Source organism: Musa acuminata, chromosome BXJ1-10 (assembly GCF_036884655.1).
Source record: "Musa acuminata AAA Group cultivar baxijiao chromosome BXJ1-10, Cavendish_Baxijiao_AAA, whole genome shotgun sequence".
NCBI classification, from domain to species: Eukaryota; Viridiplantae; Streptophyta; class Magnoliopsida; order Zingiberales; family Musaceae; genus Musa; species Musa acuminata.
Window position 1 is genome coordinate 33,866,169 of NC_088336.1, and position 18,915 is coordinate 33,885,083.

The window sequence follows — 18,915 nt, forward strand, 5'->3', positions numbered from 1 at the left end:
TTTTAAATTTAGATATGGCAATTCAGAAAATTATTATATTTTTTTAGCAGAATTACAATATTTTTATTTAATATTACAATAATAAAAATATTGTAATATTATACCAATTGATTTTGACAAGAAACATTTGTCTTTTTACAAAGAGAAAAATATCTATTTGGAAAAAAATAGAAATGAAAAAACATGATGCTATAAAAACCCAAAGTTTTTCTCAAAAAATGGCCTACTATTCTTCACATTGATAAATGATTTTTGTTTCGTTTTGATGTTAATCTTATAAGAATCTGAATTGTTCATTTGAATACATTTTTGCAAAAAAAAAGAAAAATCACTAAACTAAATTCAACCTCACTATGGTCAAACGTAAAGCTGTAAAGAAGGGAAAACTAATTTCATTCAAGTGCAAAGCCCCTAAACCCATCTGCATCATTTCTTGTCGTCCACCTGCATCAGACTGCGGCATATCTACAAATAAGAACTTGAAATTTTGTTCTACAATCCTTATAAACACACCGGAAACCATTACAACCATGCCACACTATATTATATAACATAATCTTTGTCAAACTTATACATGATACGGAAGTGTGATTACTACAAAAAAAATAAAAATGTTGTTGAGAAGAGAAAAGATAACCGAGGTCAGGATGATTTATCCACGAGCAACAAGCTGCCTGGGAATGTCATCAAAGCAATACCCAAGCCGCTGTGGAAGGTGCATGTCTAACGGAGCAATAGTAGAAGCTTAGACCACAATGACACGAGTTTCAAGCCTGGAGAAACAAAAGAGAAGTTGGTTAATACAGTACTGAATACGTGGCAGAAGTTCCAAGACACCGAAAAGTTTTAAATTGCCATATGGAAACACATTAAAGACAGGTCAGCTTTTGCCAGGTCAAAGCATTTCGTTGGCCTGTAAGTGATGCTCAAGAAGGGGATCATTTCCTATAACATGGACCATCGACACAACAAAATGATGCTGCTCTGTTTGACCATTCCTACTTTCCAGACGGAAGCCTTTTTTAATCATCGAGAATCTCAAGCCCAGTTCAAATCATAGTTACGGGGAAACCTGTTTTCCACTCATCTTCATACTTTGTTGCAACCGAAGTTACTTTGTCCCACCAACACTTATGTTCCATTTTTCTACTTGGTTTCCCATGCTTGACTACAGTTCAAATAAGAAATGCTTAACTTGGTTGAGGAAGGTTTGCCACCTGTGTCAGTAGAGCGATCTTCCCAACAACTGTGCTTATCATCGGAAAAAAAAATGTTGCAAAAATCTCACAGTCTATGAGTATAAAGTCACATCTGACCTTAGAATGATATTTGGAAACTGACTTAAAAGATAAAGAACAAAATGTTCTAAAAAAATTGACGATATATACCTTACTGACAATATTATTGGAGAGCCAATCCAGCCCCTCGTACAACCCTTCACCAGATGTGGCACATGTGCTCTGTATATACCTACAAACATATCATATTGATCATTAGGCTAAACAGAAAGAAAAGGAGAGGCAACATATTGTGTTGACACACTTGGAAGAAAAAAAAGCAGCACAAAACAAAAGACCAATTAACATCCCAATTGAACGAATGATAAGGCAACAGTAGACATCAAGTCAACTTTTTATTGTTGGGAGAACTCTTTAAGTTTTGCCTGCTGATAAGACTCCTATATGACATAATTAGTCTGCCACTAGTTTCATATATAATCTCCACAGAAAACCTTGAACTAGCAAATACAGCAGATACCCATCTAAAGGTTACCAACTTCCACAAACGCCTCCCAGGCATCTGATGCTTTTAAATAGTTTGTTAAAGATAGTGATAACTCACTAAGAAAAAGATCCACCAAGGAAAATGCTATTTAAGTGGACTGAGGCACCCCTGAAAAACTTCAGCGGTGAGGTAGTTTCACAGACCTGTCTTGAATTATCCATATAGGTTCCACTCATCAAGTTTGTGGGTGGTAATGTCGGCACTGACATTTATACGGACAATTCAACCCACCAAAACATGAAATGCACTGTTATTGTATATGTGCAATAAAAAAATTATTGCAGGTATGTGGTCTATGAAAGCATTAAAATGTAATCACGTGTGTAGACTTGTTATGCATATTCGTATTTATGCTTAAGTATGATTTCAGATATTCTAATTAATCACAAATGCTGTGGCACATGCTTCTATATGACACAAATGTAGGTGCCTTGTTGCAAAAATGGGGATCCAATCATACCAGTGTCGTTGTCGCAAGGAATGCAGTCCGAGCTTATCAGTAATCTCAGCTGCATTCATTGCATTGGGAAGATCTTGCTTATTTGCAAACACAAGCAACACAGCATCACGTAGCTCATCCTGCACACATACCAGAAGGAAGTCAGCGATCTAAAGTAAGGTAAAAAATTAAGTTAGCAAATCAAATAATACAACATTAATCATCATCACTACTTTAGTGTTCCAATTTCTAATAAATGGCAAGAAGATCCTAAAATGATAAAAAGAATTCATATTCAGAGCTACAACAACCATTGACAACAACCATTCAGAGCTACAACAACCATTGACAAAAGTCCCAGTAACTAATTGAAAATTATACAATTTAAAAATGATATTTAATTGGTGGGAGCCTAGTGCACTGGGTTTGCCATTTTTTTTACTAATAAGTCCAAAAGAATTCACAGACAATTACAATATTGGTGTAATTTAATGCTGAATCAAACTAGTTTTACAATGCAAAAATAAAATATTTCAGGTTAGTTCTAACGTGATGTATAATAAAAGAAGAAACATGAACTCTGCAAATCTATAATTACAGAAACACATACTAGATTGCGGTCAACTTTTGTATGCAAAATGCATACACTAATTAGTATCAGATTCCACATATGTTGACAACATCAGCGAAAACAAAATCTTTGACACAAACTCACAGATAAACCTCACTGCTTAACATTATGAAAAAGAATCAAACCCCAAGTAGAACCATCAACATCACAAGTAAAAAATAGTTGTTTACTTGAGGTTTCCACCATAGCATCTTTCTCACAAGTGCTTCATAACTGCTTGTGCATGAAAGGAGTAGCACAAGCTTCAGCAAATGCTAGTATGGAAAACCACTAAACCTTAATGGGTAAGCCAATTATCTGAATTTTAAAGCACTGATTTCCACCACTAAAGAATGAAAAAAATGCCACCAAACACAATAACTTAGTTGCATATTCAATTCAAAAACCAATTCAAGAATAGCTAAATATGGACAATTAATTTACTGAATAAACCTCAAATATTTTTGACATAAAGATGAATATTGCAAATCATGTCATACCCAGGTTTAGTCCCACATTGAGAGTGTCTAAAGATTTATATTGATACAGTACTGTTAACTTAGGCTCATGCATTTTGTATGAGTCCACAAAGTTAGTAGGCTAATCATTCCACCAAACTGGGTGTTGTGACAATTGATATATTGGAGCCTGGTGAGAGGCTCAAGTATGGATAACACCAAATGGCGTGTCTTGGGATGGAGCCACTAGTGGGCTATGCCTCACATGCACCATAGTAAGGTCATATTCTGACTATGTTGGATGAACAAGGATGTCAAACCTTTAAGGAAAATTATAATCTATTTCTATATCAAAAGTGTTTAAAGACTTAGATTGACTTATAAAGGGATGATGGATACACTACTATTAACTTGGACTTAGGGACTTTGAGTCAATGGTATGGGTTTAACAAAGTCAATAAGTCAATTATCCAATCAAAGTCGAGTCGTAATCAAAATCATTATGTGCATGGTTTTGTCGGTTACTCTATTCAACACAACCAATAAATTTGAAGGCCCTGGGCATGAAGATAAATACAGCAAATCCCAGTGTGTGGTCATACAATAGTCATCATAATCTCTAAAAGCTTGTGATGGTCATGTCCAAAGATAACATTCTTCTTGCAACATCAACTGAAAAAGGAATTTAGCAACCAACAAATTCAGAGGCCCTAGGCATGATGATGAATACCGCAAATCCCAGTGTATGGTCATACAATAGTCATCATAATTTATAAACGGTTGTGATGTTCATTTCGAAATATAACATTCTTCTTGCAACATCAACTGAAAAAGGAATTTATAGAAGAAAATAGAAACAACATCATAATTTGCATAGTCTGGTTCCTCCCTCTAACCAAGTCTAAAACGAAAATGGCAGAGGAATCACCATTCTTCCCCAGTTCTCACTCGCTCTGATGTCATTACTACCCTTTATTCTGAACCCTGATGCTCCACCTATTGCAACTACATCTTTCCTTGAACCCTTCATGTCACCCTTGACAATCATCTTAAGTTGCTTATAACTTTTCTTTAATAACCAACTATAACCACAAGCAAGAAGGTAGTAATAAAATAGAGGAGATTCAATTCAAAATTAGTGATAAACACACTTGTATAGAAATGCACAGGAAAACGTAGGTTACATCCAATCATCAAATTGTATGAGACAGTCATATACCACAGCTATGCTAAATTAGAGAGCATTTATTATGGCTAACAAACCAGATGAATTCACCTCATTAAGCATCCTATGAAGTTCATCCCTTGCCTCAATAATACGGTCTCTGTCATTGCTATCAACCACAAAAATAAGACCCTGAGTGTTCTGGAAGTAGTGCCTCCATAGAGGTCTGATCTGTTATAATGAAACACAGAACAAATAGATCAAAAATAAGCAAATATGAAGCTTTTATGCACATTTTGTGGGCCAAAAAAACCAAACATACCATACAGAAAGACAATTAAGTTTAAAATCAGTATTCTCAAGCTTAAATTTTGTTGAGATCTCAGATCTATGTAAGCTTCCATAAATTCATGGGTGTTCAATGAAATTTGATCCAAATTCCAAGCTTAACCAAGTAAAAGCAGAGTGTCAAACATAGTTCCAACTAACCTTATCTTGGCCACCAACATCCCAAACAGTGAAACTGATGTTCTTGTACTCTACAGTCTCCACATTGAAGCCTGAACTAAAGAAGCAGATTTCATAACTGAAAATATATATTTGATATTAACAAGACTATATGATCTCACAAGAACAATTCACCCTACCAGCGTGACCAAAATCATCATCTCAAAGACAAGGAAACATTCCTATTATAAAGAAAATTAGGCCAAATTCCAAGAAACTTGTAATATCCCTGATTTCTGAAATTTTTTGTAAGAATCCATTTATAATGTAAGGATCTATTTTGAATTATTTATAAAGACCTATTTGTAACTATAGAAAATTACAAGGACTAAACTGCAAAGTGTGCAAAAAAATAAAAAGAGGTTTCTTCAACCGCCTCTAGCCTCATGCCTTCTACAAAACAGGGACCGTAATTTTTAACCTTTCGATACTAAATTGCTTACAACATTATGTTGGAAACTCTAATTAGTACAAAACTTGCTTCATTGGAAACTAAACTCGTAGATCTTTCTTTCTATATCTTACTTGAAAGATTTGGAGTATAAATGTTTGCCCAAACATCTATTTCAATCGACCCTATCGATTCTGCAAAACAAAGATAATGTTTTCTGACCTTTCGATACTAAATTACTTGTAACTCCCTGTTGAAGACTTTATATCTTTCAAATGACATCTTCATTGAGTAAATTGGAGTATGTTTGGTTGTTCAAATAATTCGTGCAAAGTGCCTCAGATTATACTAGTACAAAATTTTGCTAATTCTACCTATTATTATTTCTATCTCTTTGAAACCGAATTCATATAGAATTCTTCCCTCAATTGAGCCTTGTATGATTGTTTTAAACTCTTATATCTCTTGTCATTGATTTTTATCATATATGAATGCATTATGCAAAAGTTTATGTTTGTATCATATTGTTTCAACATGTATATTTTCATTTCAGATTTGCTTCCTATACACGCTAAATTTTTTGCTCACAATCTCCTTTTATTCTCCAGTGCAAGGTAGGCAATACCGAATGATACCGCCCGGTACAAGCGGTACATACCGGTCCGACGACATACTGGTACGCGGACTGCTCGTTACCGGGCGGAACGAAAAATAAAATAAAATTATATATATATATATATATATATATATATATAAACTCGACGACGTCGCCCCGCGTGGGGAAGGAAAAGGCGACGTCGCCTTATATATATATATATATATATATATATATATATATATATATATATATATATATATATATATATATATATATATATATATATATATAAACTCCGGTATGGTATGAAATTGCAGACCTTGCTCTGGTGTTTGTGGGAAAATGTTAACATTCGCCAGAAATGAGAAATGGAGTTATGTTTAAAGCTCGCGATACTCTTGTCGGCCCCCTCTGACTTCATCCAGACATGGATGGATGGAGTTCCCAAATATGGGAGACTTATGTTAATGGTCATCCAGATTTAAATGGATTATATTATGTTATGATCTCACTTCACCCTCTATGTTTTTGTCATGTTATCCAATGTATTGCTTATGTGTTTCTATATACGCTTTGGATAAGAATGAAATGAATGCAACGTCAAATATAACACTTGAGCTTATTTTCTCATTTGTCCTCTTGATATGCTCTTAACTGTTCGTTACGCCATTGATATACTTTTAAATGTTCTTATGCCATTGATATGCACCTAAATGTTTCATACACCAATGATATGCTCCAAAATGCTTCTTATGCAATTGATATGCTCCTAAATACTCTTTACTCCAATGTAATGAACAAAGTATGCTTATGATGAAATGACATTGTGATTTTTGTATCTAATGAAATGATATCTATGAATTCTTGTCTCTGCCTTGCACCTTGATATTAAGGCCGTATGAACTATCATCTCTCGCCATAGATATATTAGTCACTTGCTGAGCTTTGTAACACACCCTGTTGTATAAATTTTTCAGGTTATCTTATCACTCTTTAAAATTTTTGGATTGGGCTGAGGCTGTGGAAAGCTATTCAGATTTTGGGTAAGTCTTTATGGGTTGATATGCTGGTGTTGTATAAATATATTTTGCATGTAATGAAATATTATCGACAAATCTAAATTGATCTATCTTGCAAAAGTTTAAAAGGCCTATCATGTTTAGGATTTTAGAATGTTAAATTTAGTTTTACGACGATATAAACTTGTGGTAAAAGGTTAGTTTTATGACTGTATAAATTCTTACGCTTGTTGATTTATAAGTGGTGGTTGATGATATTTTTTGAGTTGAACTTGGGTTTTCGTGAATTATCGAGTAATGTAGTGTATGATTATAAACTGCACAGGTTATGGATGTGAATGATGTTTGAATGCTTTTTAGTGTCCTCAAATGTCATTTTGGATCTTCGATTTAGATTGTAGTTGAATTATAATATTATTGATTTATGATAGGTTCACACCTCTTGAATGTGTTAATTTGAGAGGTATGACAGAGGTAGTATAAGAGTCGACCTAGTATTTGGGTATGGTGAGAGGGCTCGAGTAGGAAAGGGCTACCCGTGGATGGAGTCAGAAGACTCATCATGGTATGGAGCCACCACTGGACTACTCCTCATATGCACCATGCTAGGGTTTGATCTAGGCTATACTAGACCCTAACGAGGACGTCAAGCCCGAGTGGGGGAGATTAAAACAAATGTTTGGGCAAGCATTTGTGCTCCAAATCTTTCAAATAAGATATAAAGAAAGATTTACGAGTCTAGTTTCCAATGAAGCAAATTTTGCACTAATTAGAGTTTCCAACATAAAGTTATAAGCAATTTAGTATCGAAAAGTCAGAAATTATGATCCATATTTTGCAGAATCCATAGGGTCAATTGAAATAAAGTTTGGGCAAGCATTCGAACTCCAAATCTTTCAATCAAGATATGGAAAGAAAGATCTACAAGTCTAGTTTCTAAAGAAATAAGTTTTGCTTAAATCAGAATTCGATACAAAAAATTATAGCTAAAACAAGATAGATAGATCATAAATCTCAAAAATTTCAGATTCATAGCTTTATCTCTGAATGAGATTGGTATCAAGTGCAAGGCCAAAACCCTTCAAATTACTAATGATCAAGATTAAAATTACTGTAGGAAGGGGTTAGAAGACTTGCTTGAGAAAGATTTGATCCCAAATAAGAGGATTTGAGCTAAATCACTTCTTCATCTCTTTTTCTTCTTCTTCTCACTCACTTCCTCTCTTCTCTACTGAAAGAAGTCACCTTTAATTCCTTTAAGCTGAAGGCATGAGGTAAGAGGCGGCCCTTTTTATACATTTTGCAATTTAGTCCTTGTAATTTCTTATATTTACAAATAGGTCCTTATAAACAATTCAAAATATATCCTTACATTATAAACAGATCCTTACAAAATAATTTAGAAAATTCTAGACTGTAACGTGAACCATTAATAGATATTAACTAGTAGCCCCACGAGTTCTTAAATACTATGGAATAATCCTCTGATAAAAAAATGTCAAAACTACCATCACAAGTCTAGTATGGAAGGCCCAAGTAACATTTAGTCTAATATAAGGTGATATCAAAGTACGAATAGACACATCATTCAAAACAAAAAAATTCATGCATCAGATAGCCCTTCTGTGATCACCGCTTCACCAACAAAGTCCTGCTTTGGATCAAGGTTCGCAATATCGTACCGTACCGGTATTTCGACCTGGGCTCGGTACCGGTACGGTACGATGTACCGAGCGGTACACCCAGGTGTACCCAGTGGTACACTCAGGTTCATCGAGCACTGTAGCATTGCTACAGTGCTACATTGCATTGCTACATTGCGGACCGATACCGGGTGGTCCGCGTACCGCTGGCCTGTCGGACTGGTATGTACCGCCCGTACCGGGCGGTACGATTCGGTATGACAGACCTTGCTTTGGATAACATCCAAGTAATATAAAGACTTGGTAGCTTTTGTGTATTGACTTAAATAAATTTATGAGAACTAATTCCAATGATGTGAAGATACATATGCATGTAAAAATGTTCCTAAAAGACCTGGAAACATTTTAGGTTGGATGAAACACAACTTATCTTAACATTATAGATTACTTAATATACTTCTGAAATTTCCAAATTTGTAAAACATCTTGAATAGTATTAAACTCAAATAATTAAACACGTGATAATAAAAAAGCATGTAGTTGTTTTGTCTTTAATTATTTCTTTCCAAATAAAAATCTGAATATATCACTCCGTCAATTTACACAAAAATTCACTATTAAGGATTAATCTAGGAAAAAATATAACTGTCTCAATAATTAAGAGCATTGTATCATTCAGTATCCAGAAAGAACGAATTCAAACTGACCTACAGGTTCACTCTGACGAGCTTCTTGTTCAGTCAATTATAACATTCATGAGGCATATTCATGTGACATTCTTAGCAGCAAACAGGGATCGCAAAGTTTGAGCTCAGTAAAGGTATCAGAAGAATGGGACTAATAACATAACTGAACGATAAGAATAAGATATATAAGAAACAATAATAGGAAGAGAAAGAACAAGTTTTTTGGGACGGAAATAGATGCTGACCAATAGTGGGGATGGTGGTCACGATCTCTCCGAGCTTGAGCTTGTACAGGATCGTGGTTTTACCAGCCGCATCAAGCCCTACCATCAAAATCCTCATCTCCTTCTTCGCGAAGAGTCGGCTAAACAGCCTTGTGAACGTAAGCCCCATCTCGTCTCCAACGCTAACGCTAACGCTAACAACAAACAGAGACGCCGGAATCAACAACAAAGCACCCAAAACACGATAGGGAGGAGGAGCTCCACAGGTCTACAGGATGAACTACAAGAAAACGATGACAATCGATCAAAAACAGACGAAGAACGGGCGAATAGATCGTTCTGAGATCAAATAGATCGAAACGAAAATCCAATCGAAGAGGCGGCAGTGGAATTACCACAAGATTTCTTCGACGAGGCTTCTCTATCGTCGCAAGAGGGAGAAGGAGAAGAAATCGAACACCACAACTTGTGTTAGGGCGCAGAGCAGTCTCCCCGCCTTTATAGTGGGGGGGGGGGGGAAGACAGCGGGATGGGATGCCGTCGCGCGTGAACCTCACGCACGCGACCGCTCCGCGAGAGATTTCAGCCAATAGGAGCCGCCCACGTCGTACTATCGACGTCAGCAGTCGGGTCTTGGAATCCGGTTCGACTCCGCGTTTTGGACCGTGGAAAGAGACCCAAATAGACACAGAAAATGATGCGAATTCTTCTTCCACGGCCAGTTGTTACGTAATCGTTTTACTTTTGTTCGAGTCTACTTTCTTTCCGGTTTAAAACAGTGGAGTGGCTATATGACCATTCAAATGGGTAATGGGGTATGATTTGGTTTTGTAGTTTCGATTCATAGCTGTCCTAATATACATTGTTTTAAATGGGATGTGACTTTGAGACGTGGCTTGCACTACTTTAGTTCCAGGTAAAAGAAGACCTCTTTGCTCCTTATTTTCTCTCTCTCTCTCTCTCTCTCTCTCTCTCATCTTATCCTTTTTCTTTTCCTCTTCCTTTCTTTATCATACATGAAACATTTAAATATATGAGAAATTTTAGTTCAATATACCTCCTTAGTTGTTGTTGTTGTTAGTTTATTCCTTTTAAAGATTCAGAAACAATATAAGGTTTCATGAATACTATAAATATATTTTATAGTCATTGACATTTCTTCTAGTCTTTTATTAGCATTTGAAGATGATTTATCGATGTTATCGATTGAAGACTTCAATTCATAATTGAAAAAATTTACTAATTTTACAGTGCTAAGAGCACTCTTTTTTGTTTTACATTGAAATTATTCTAATGACAAATGGTTTATATCTTTACTGTTATTATACTATTATAATAATTTTATTGTAAAGATGATCCTCAGTTGAAAGATATTTTTCATTTCTTATATCATTAATATTTGTACAGTATATAAGATATCAAGACTACATGAAATTGAAGTGATAAATAGCTCACGCGTTGATAATCAAAGTCTAGGTTTGACTTAGCTTCAACTTCTTTCATAGGAGCTATGGTCTCATTATAGTTGTCGATGCTGTTTGCACCAACTAGAGGTATTAAATCGTTAGTTGTGCATAGATACATTGAGTCTTCTGGGAGATCGATATCAATGTGGTCAAAATGAGCTCAGGAAATCACGAGTTGATATCCGAAGTTGAAGGCATGAATTTGGTCACCTATCTTGCCTCAATTTTGGATGGCAAGCCTCCTCCTCCAACTACTTCGTCAACCCCTTTATTATAGGCTGAAGGGAGCCTACCTTGATCTATAAGATAATGATTTTAGCATCAGACTTCAAAGCCATTTTATTAAACCTAACTCTCTTGGCCCTAGCTTCGTCAGCTAATTGCATAAGGACATTAATTTGGTTGTAAAGCTCTATAACCATATCTATTCCCTCCTCAATTTGATTCTCTAGCTCGTCAAGCTAAGTTCACAGTCAGATCGATATTTCATAGTACTTTGTCACCTCATTCTTTGGCTTGTCTTGCTCATTGTTTAGTCACTCATTCTCCCAGAGAAGATGTGCCATGGCGGTGGAGGAATCTCGAGCTTGGTCAATCATCATCGTCGTGATGTGATGATTTTGCGAGAAGAAATGAATTATGAGTGCAATGCAAAGCAAAAGAGAAAAAGGAAGTTGTTAGGTTGAGCACATTCCATGATGAGTTGCTTGTGCATGTTGGCTATAACATCTTCAATGGGCCTCGCTCGCATAGAGGCCCTTAGTAAAACCTTGGGTGCAACATGACAAGGTTCCATTATGAGACCTATCGTGGAACCTCCAAGAGTTGGCTTTTATCGATGATGGTCCATGCGGGGATCATTATCCCCTCCTCTCTCTCTTAGGCCACCTATCGTCGACTCACAGCAATATAAGTTCCACCGTATAGGCAAAATCTTGAACACATTTAAGAGCAACGAGACACCATAGGGTGCCGAGGGAGCCATCGATCCTTTCAGTAGGGATTACAACCTCTATCGGTATTGTTGTGGCTATTATTGTTGTTGTTGTTCGGAAGAGCGATCTTCACATCGACTTCCCATGGAGCAAGAATGTTCATTCCTCCTTGGGGACTCTCCCATAATTGAGTTGGTGAGTGCCTCGTTGGCACTAACTTACAGATAATGGGGGTGGGAAAAGGCATCACAGGACACTTGTGTTTGGTTCGATGATTGAAAAGACTCAGACCTCATTGATTGGGCAATTGTGTTCTCGCCCAACTTCCTCCTCTCGATGTGCCCATAAAGAGGGGCACGACACCACCATCTTCATATTAACATTGCACCTAATATTTGCTTGGATGATACTATCATGGATATTCATGTTTGTAAAGAATATAGAGTTGGTCGTAGGATTGAAGGAAGAACCCTATCACCTTACCAAAGGGTGCAGAGCTAGAGCTTGCCTCAATGAGCCACTGCTCATTCATCTAGAGGATGGTAGTGGACTTGGACAACTAGAGAACAATTCAATAGAATTGTTCCTTCTTTGACCCATGCAAACTCGAGGCAACATTGGAGAACTTCTAGGTCAACCAACCCAAGTTGATTGGTCATCCATTTTGGGAAGAAATAAAGAAAAACCTCCTTTTATAGCCCTTATTTGATGTTGAATCCCCTTTGAGTTTGTAGCCATGGTAGGCAGAGAGGAAGTAGACTAAACCTTTAAAGCACATGTTATAGCATGCATGTAAGCAATAGGGTTAGCATCTAGGTGATATGATGCTTTTTGCATTCCTTAACGAATATTGTGAGATAGTGCTCGGAGTTCAATGTCATCTAAGTGGAATGAACTTCGAGTAATGGAAGGTCTCAACAAAAAAAAAGGTGGAGGGAGAAGCAAAGTCCCAACTTCAATACATCAACACAAGTACAAAAGAAGTAACACAACTCATAGCGTCAATCACTTGGTTGAGTAGCTATAAGTCCAAACTCTGTCATAATATGATAGGTCGACATGACCTAGTTGGAATTGAATGAGTCCGTCGTAAGTGACGAAGACCTACCACTCGATATATTTGCCACCAAAGGGGCAACCTCTACCAACGTGGTCAACCTAACTCCTATTGTGTAAGAGTTTTTAGTTGCCAACATTAAGCGTTGTTTAATCTCGGATTTTGATGATGAAATCAATTGATAAAGTTATAATCTAATGTGTGTTTAAGTGACGTAGGGCTAACTTTGATTATAAAAGGTAAATTGATTGAAGCAAAAAGAATTAAACGTTGGGCCGGAGTGAATTATGTCAGAAGATTAGACGACGGATTGAATGACTGGTCGACGTGTTGACAGTACTTCATGCCATGAGTTCAAGTATCGGACCAAATGATCGGACATTGCACCAAAAAAATTATATTTATATATATATATATATATATATATATATATATATATATATATATATATATATATATATATATATATATATATATATATAATGAAACCACTATGGAAAGAGAAATATCCACGTTTGGTAAGTGGAATTCAGGAATCAAATTCCAAAAAGGGAGGAGAAATATAATTACCTTAATTTTATATATTGAAAAATCATGAATGATACTCACTTCACCATCATTAGTACCTCCCAATATTTCATACCCTCGTAAGGAATATATCTCAACATTCAATATTTATTTCTTACTTCTTAAATAACATAATAGAAAAATCTATTTTGATTTTATATAAATATAAAAATTGATATGAAAAAAAAACTCATGTAGCTCCTTCTTGACCCCTATATAAACCTCTGCGAACACCTCCATTTTCTTCTCAACTCTCATATCGCAAGGAATAACCATGAAGAAGATCAAGCAGAGATCATCGCTCTTAAAGAAAATAGTAGGTTATCGATCTTTTATTTTAGTTTAAATTTATCGATGATTAGTTTCTTAAACATTTTATCAAATTAGGATATTTATAAATTTTAAATTAAAAAATAGTATACCATATTTTAATTATGTTCATGTCTTCATATGTTTTGATTATTTGTTAATGTTAATATAGTTATTTTGAGATTTTATATTATGATGTAAAAATTATTAATAATGTTCATGTCTTCATTATATTATTATAATGAAAATAATATTCAAATTAAATTAAAATACTAAGAAACGAATGACTATTGAGTTTGAGCGATTCGACTTGAACCCAATCGATTCAACGAGGTTCATAAATTGATTTCATGTTAGTTTAGATTGGTTTTGGGTCATTTCAAAACAGTTAGAGTGAATTTAGGCCTATATAGCTTGAGTCGAAACCGATCTATTTCAAAATTAGACCAGTTTAAGACGATTTTGGGTGATTCTAGATAGATTCGACCGAATGAACCCGATCTAACACCAATCTTGTAGATGTTTAATCTACCTTCTTTTCTTTTTCGTTCATGGAAGTTCATCTTTTATTCTAGAGCAATGTTTCTTTAAAGCCACCTGAGTTGATTGATATCTAGAACTCGAACATAGTTCCTTAACGTAGGGTTACTCTGTGCGTTGCATGAACAGGCGAGGAAGCTGTTTTCGTTTGGATCTTCGGGATCAAGAAGCACCTATAGCCAATGCACTTCTTCACCGGCATATCCTCCACCTTCTGATGAGTTGCTTGATGACTTGCTAGGCGACGACCGTCCAACTTTTCATCCTCCAACTGTGGAAGGCGTGACTCGTGAGCCTCTCAGCCGACATCAAGAAGGCGAGGGTGCATCTCGTTTGCTTGGAAGAAGACATACGTATCCACTCTGTGTAAGCAACAGCTACTTGAGAGAAGGGAATCGTGTTTCCCTGGGTGAGATGTTCAGGTTAACATCCAGATGTGGGAGCACACCAATCCATGCAAATGGTTGCCAACCGCAGTGAGTGCTGCAATTTTGCTACTATTTTTCTTTGCATTTGTTTGGCTCTCATCGGTGTTATGCTCATCTGTGTTCGTGTGTTTCCCAGTCTCTTCCGGTTTGGTTTTCTGTATTCTACTTGAACTGATGAAATGAGATACTGCAACCCACAGGAAATTTGTTCTCAAAGGAGAGGAAAGAACATTTTTCTCGGAAGAAATCAGATAATATAGGTTTCTTGCATTAAAGAGATCTAAGGAACTCCTCAGAAACATAACACCATCATACTCTGATGTGATTAAAGAGATCTAATACACACTGCAGATAATCTAAGCAGCTCTAATTGAGGGGTTAATGCTGATAATTATAAATGTCAAACAGATTGTTCCTCTTTTGGTTTTTCTTGGTTTTACATCTGCCGAGAGTGTTAATTATATTTGGATCATTTACATGTGCTATTATGATTTGGACGTTTGATATCTTTTCCGATAATTCTAATCCAATTCTTTCATTCTCTATGTTTTAGATGCCATCAATTTGCAGGAGAGAGAGCCACAAGGCCTGAAACGAATGATCTGTCTCGAAACCAACATTCTCTTAGTGTATTAAGAAGAGAGTGCGAAATTGCTTCGGAAAGGTCAGTGAAATGCAGCGCTGGTTGTGTACCATGGTTTCCGAAAAGAAGGAAACAGGAAGGTAAGCCTACAGCACTGCCTTCACCGACCTACAAAGAAGAGGATCCGAGAACAGTCTCAGTCTCATTCATGGAGGAGGAGGAGGAGGAGGAGGAAGAAGGTGTCCTTCCTCACCTCCCTGTACAAACCTGGACGACAGTCTCATTCATGGAGGAGGAAGATGGTGCCTTTCATCACCTCCCTCTACGAACCTGGACTAGAAATGATCACGAGGCAGAAACGAGTGCAAAGAAGCCAATGGATACACTTCGTGGGAAAGCAATTATGGATTCCCGAGACGATGACTCTCACAGCACAACCATTTCTGGGGACAACTTCAACGATTTTTGTGAATGGCAGGATGAGGTCAGACATGGAAGACGTGATTGGGTTCTTGAAAACGAATTATACAGCACTGGTGCTGAGCCGCAACGTACAGATGACGAGCTAAGAGAAAATTTGGAAGCCGTAGAGGAGACGTTAAGATGTCTAGCCGACAAAGATTTGCAATACCTGACGATCCAGATCAGAAAGATACCTAAGCAAGCATTGTTTGATGCACTTCGAGAATGTGCAGACGTCAGGAGGTACCAATTGCTACAGTTAGCAGAACAATTGAGGGGCAGAATCGCTGATAGGTTTGAAGGAGCAGAGCATTTAATACAAGTTAGGATGGACCTGGACGCTCGGGCTAGGAGATTGGAGTGGGAGAGGAGTGAAGTCCAAATTAGTTTGGAGAAAGAACTGGAGAGGAGGTCGATCGACTACTCCATGAAGCTTAAAATGCTTCTGGTGGATGAACAGGAGCTTAAGAAACAGGTGAGGGAACTGGAAGAGCAAAGCGCATCACTCCAGCGTGAGATTTCTTGGCTTGGAGGCGGTGGCAAGCAAAACCAAGTTACGACTGCGAATTCTGAGATGGAGATCACTGACCTGAAGGCTGCTGTGGAGGAACTGAGAACGGAGAATGGCAAGCTTCGGAAAGACTCGTCGGAGTTGCAGGAGAAGCTCGATGCGAGTGAAGAAGACCGGCGACGTATCGCACGATGCTTCTGCGAGAAAGAAAAGGAGAATAACGAGTTGCAGAAGTTGGTTGCGAGTCTGAAACAAGAATGCGACGAACAAGAGAGGACTATTGGTGGTTTGAGATTAGGGTATAACAACGAAGTCGAAAGCAGACCGACAGACGAGAATGATCAGCTAAGCAGACTGCAGATGGAGCAGCTAAGGTTGACGGGGGTCGAACAGAAGCTGAGGAAGGAGTTGGAGACTTGCAAGCATGAACAGGAGAAACTTAGACACGAGAACATTGGCCTGTTGAGTCGTTTGCAAGATGCTGGAAATGGCGGTGACGTCTCATGGATTAAGCTGGACCAGGAGCTTCGTGCTCGAGTAGATTGCTTGCAGACCGAGGGCTTGTCCTTGCTCGGCGACCTATTAGGACTCCTCGACAGCCAACGAGTCGAACAAAAGCAGGAGCCCAGAGATGACACCAGTGGACATTTACCTGTTGATTACACCATCAGAAACCAAAGCTTGAGTAGAAGACATGAAAATTTCAGAATTAGTCTACAAACTGTAGCAAAAATTTTAGATGAGAAGTCACTGCCTGCAGAAGGTAGCAGCATGTCGAAGCAATCAGAGGTGAAGGCCACATATTGTGATCTCTGAATCTTAATAAGAGGAACTGTTATGTAGTGCATGTGAACAATGACAATGTCTCTGTCGACTAGATTGCTGTGTTCTTGTTGATGTTCTTCTGTTTCTACCTGTGCAGGCTGAATTAGAAATCAAACAACTGGAGACTGAGTCCCAAGAGTACACAGAGGAGCTAACTGCAGCTCGAAGTATGCTTTCAGAGGTGACTGAGCAGAGAAACCAGATGTGGGAAGAAGTGAAGAAATCAAAAGAGAACATTATGCTTATTGATGATGAAGTAGCTACTCTAAAAAAGAAGACGAAAGAACTCAAGGAGGACATTCTTACCGAGGAGGGGCAGATTGCTGATCTGAGAGATGATGTTGCTTCTCTCAAAAAGAAGACGGAAGAACTCAAGGAGGACATTCTTACCAAGGAGGGGCAGATTGCTGATCTAGAAGATAGCCTGGAGAAACCTTTTGACCTCATTTGTAGTTCTACATCAGTGGAAGAGTCTCAACAGAAATAATGTGATGCCTTCCCTCCCATCCATATCGGTTCTCTTTGTATGTGTTACTTTTTAGATGTAAATTCTAGTTGTTTGTACACTATATTTCAGCATATAAAAAAAAACTTCAACATGTTTACAGGAGAAATCCATTCTTTTTCCAATTCAAAGACAAGTACTTTGTCTCTGTATTTTCAAGTTGAGAATTCTTCATAGATGAAGAGATGTCAAAGGGGCTTATTACTTCTCAAACAAATACTCCTATATCACAAGAAAAGAAACAATAGTTCATTATCTAATGGATCTTTCTTTTCTAATACTCCACCATACAGTATATTGTATGAATGAATTATTGCTTCCACAAGTAATGTCATTCTAACCATGGTTCGCCAACATGTAAACCATGGAATTCATATTCTTTGTACACTGATATAAGAGCCTCTTGGTTTCAATTTAAGATCCATCAGAGCTGAGCAATCATAGTGAGAGAGCAGATCATTTCCAATTTTTTATGCCATGAATTTGAGTAAGAAAAAACCTCAAAATATCTATAAATACCCCCTAAACTTCTCAGTCTTTAGTGATTAATTCCAGGCAGCAAAAATAAGACATTGAACTATCTTCTGTTGATGCGACTAATGGCTTAGAACACTGTAGCTGTTTGTAGTACTTTGATTCAAAGCTACAATTTTTTCATGGAGTGCTTAACATGTCAGTTTTGCATACCTCCTATCAACATGACTAGACTATCCACATTAGGAATGCATTTTACCTCATTTTGTTCACTGACTATTCATGATTACTTGTGTTCTAAGAAAAATAGTTGTGCACTGTGCAATTTCTGTGGCAGCTTACTAATTACTCATTTATCTATGGAGAACATCTCCCTTCTTTCTAATGGTTCATATGAATCACTAGAGTTGGAAGGCATGTCCTGGTTGCGGTACCGAATGGCCCGAAACAGAGTTTGAGGATGCAGCTGAGTAGACCCAGGTGACTTAAGCTGATCCTACTCCAAGAAAGAGGCACAAATGCAACAACATCAAATCTACAAACTCTGGACACAGTATACAATGAACCATAACTTATCCACAGAGTTAAGTGTTCAAAGGAATAATGCAGATGTTACAGCAGTGCAGAGTCTCAAATGTCTTCCCATAGGAAGGCAGCTCTCAATGCAAAGCTATGACAACAGATTAAAGAGCATCGAACAAAGCAGCACGACTCAAGGCTCTGCTAGA

General features: G+C 37.2%; 2 protein-coding genes across 4 annotated transcripts; one reads left to right on the plus strand and one right to left on the minus strand.

Moving 5' to 3' along the window:
• Window positions 1-464: 464 nt before the first annotated feature.
• On the minus strand, window positions 465-10,061 carry LOC103969530 (ADP-ribosylation factor 1). 3 transcript variants are annotated; one of them, XM_009383085.3, is made up of 7 exons: window positions 9,921-10,061; window positions 9,547-9,719; window positions 4,947-5,017; window positions 4,569-4,688; window positions 2,246-2,364; window positions 1,389-1,470; window positions 465-773 (listed from the first exon to the last, which is right to left on the minus strand). In XM_009383085.3, exons 2-7 carry the CDS (start codon window positions 9,692-9,694, stop codon window positions 768-770), a joined length of 546 nt encoding a protein of 181 aa, XP_009381360.1. In that variant the 5' UTR covers window positions 9,695-9,719; window positions 9,921-10,061; the 3' UTR covers window positions 465-767. The 3 variants fall into 3 exon arrangements, with proteins under 3 accessions (XP_009381360.1, XP_009381359.1, XP_064941069.1); XM_009383084.3 differs by having other exon boundaries at window positions 9,547-9,805; window positions 9,921-10,048; XM_065084997.1 differs by having other exon boundaries at window positions 634-773; window positions 9,547-9,713; window positions 9,921-10,034.
• Window positions 10,062-15,618: 5,557 nt separating this feature from the next.
• LOC103969987 (uncharacterized) lies at window positions 15,619-17,695 on the plus strand. Its single transcript, XM_009383616.3, has 2 exons — window positions 15,619-17,172; window positions 17,306-17,695. The coding sequence occupies exons 1-2, from the start codon at window positions 15,619-15,621 to the stop codon at window positions 17,693-17,695; spliced, it is 1,944 nt and encodes a 647-aa protein (XP_009381891.3).
• Window positions 17,696-18,915: the final 1,220 nt, after the last annotated feature.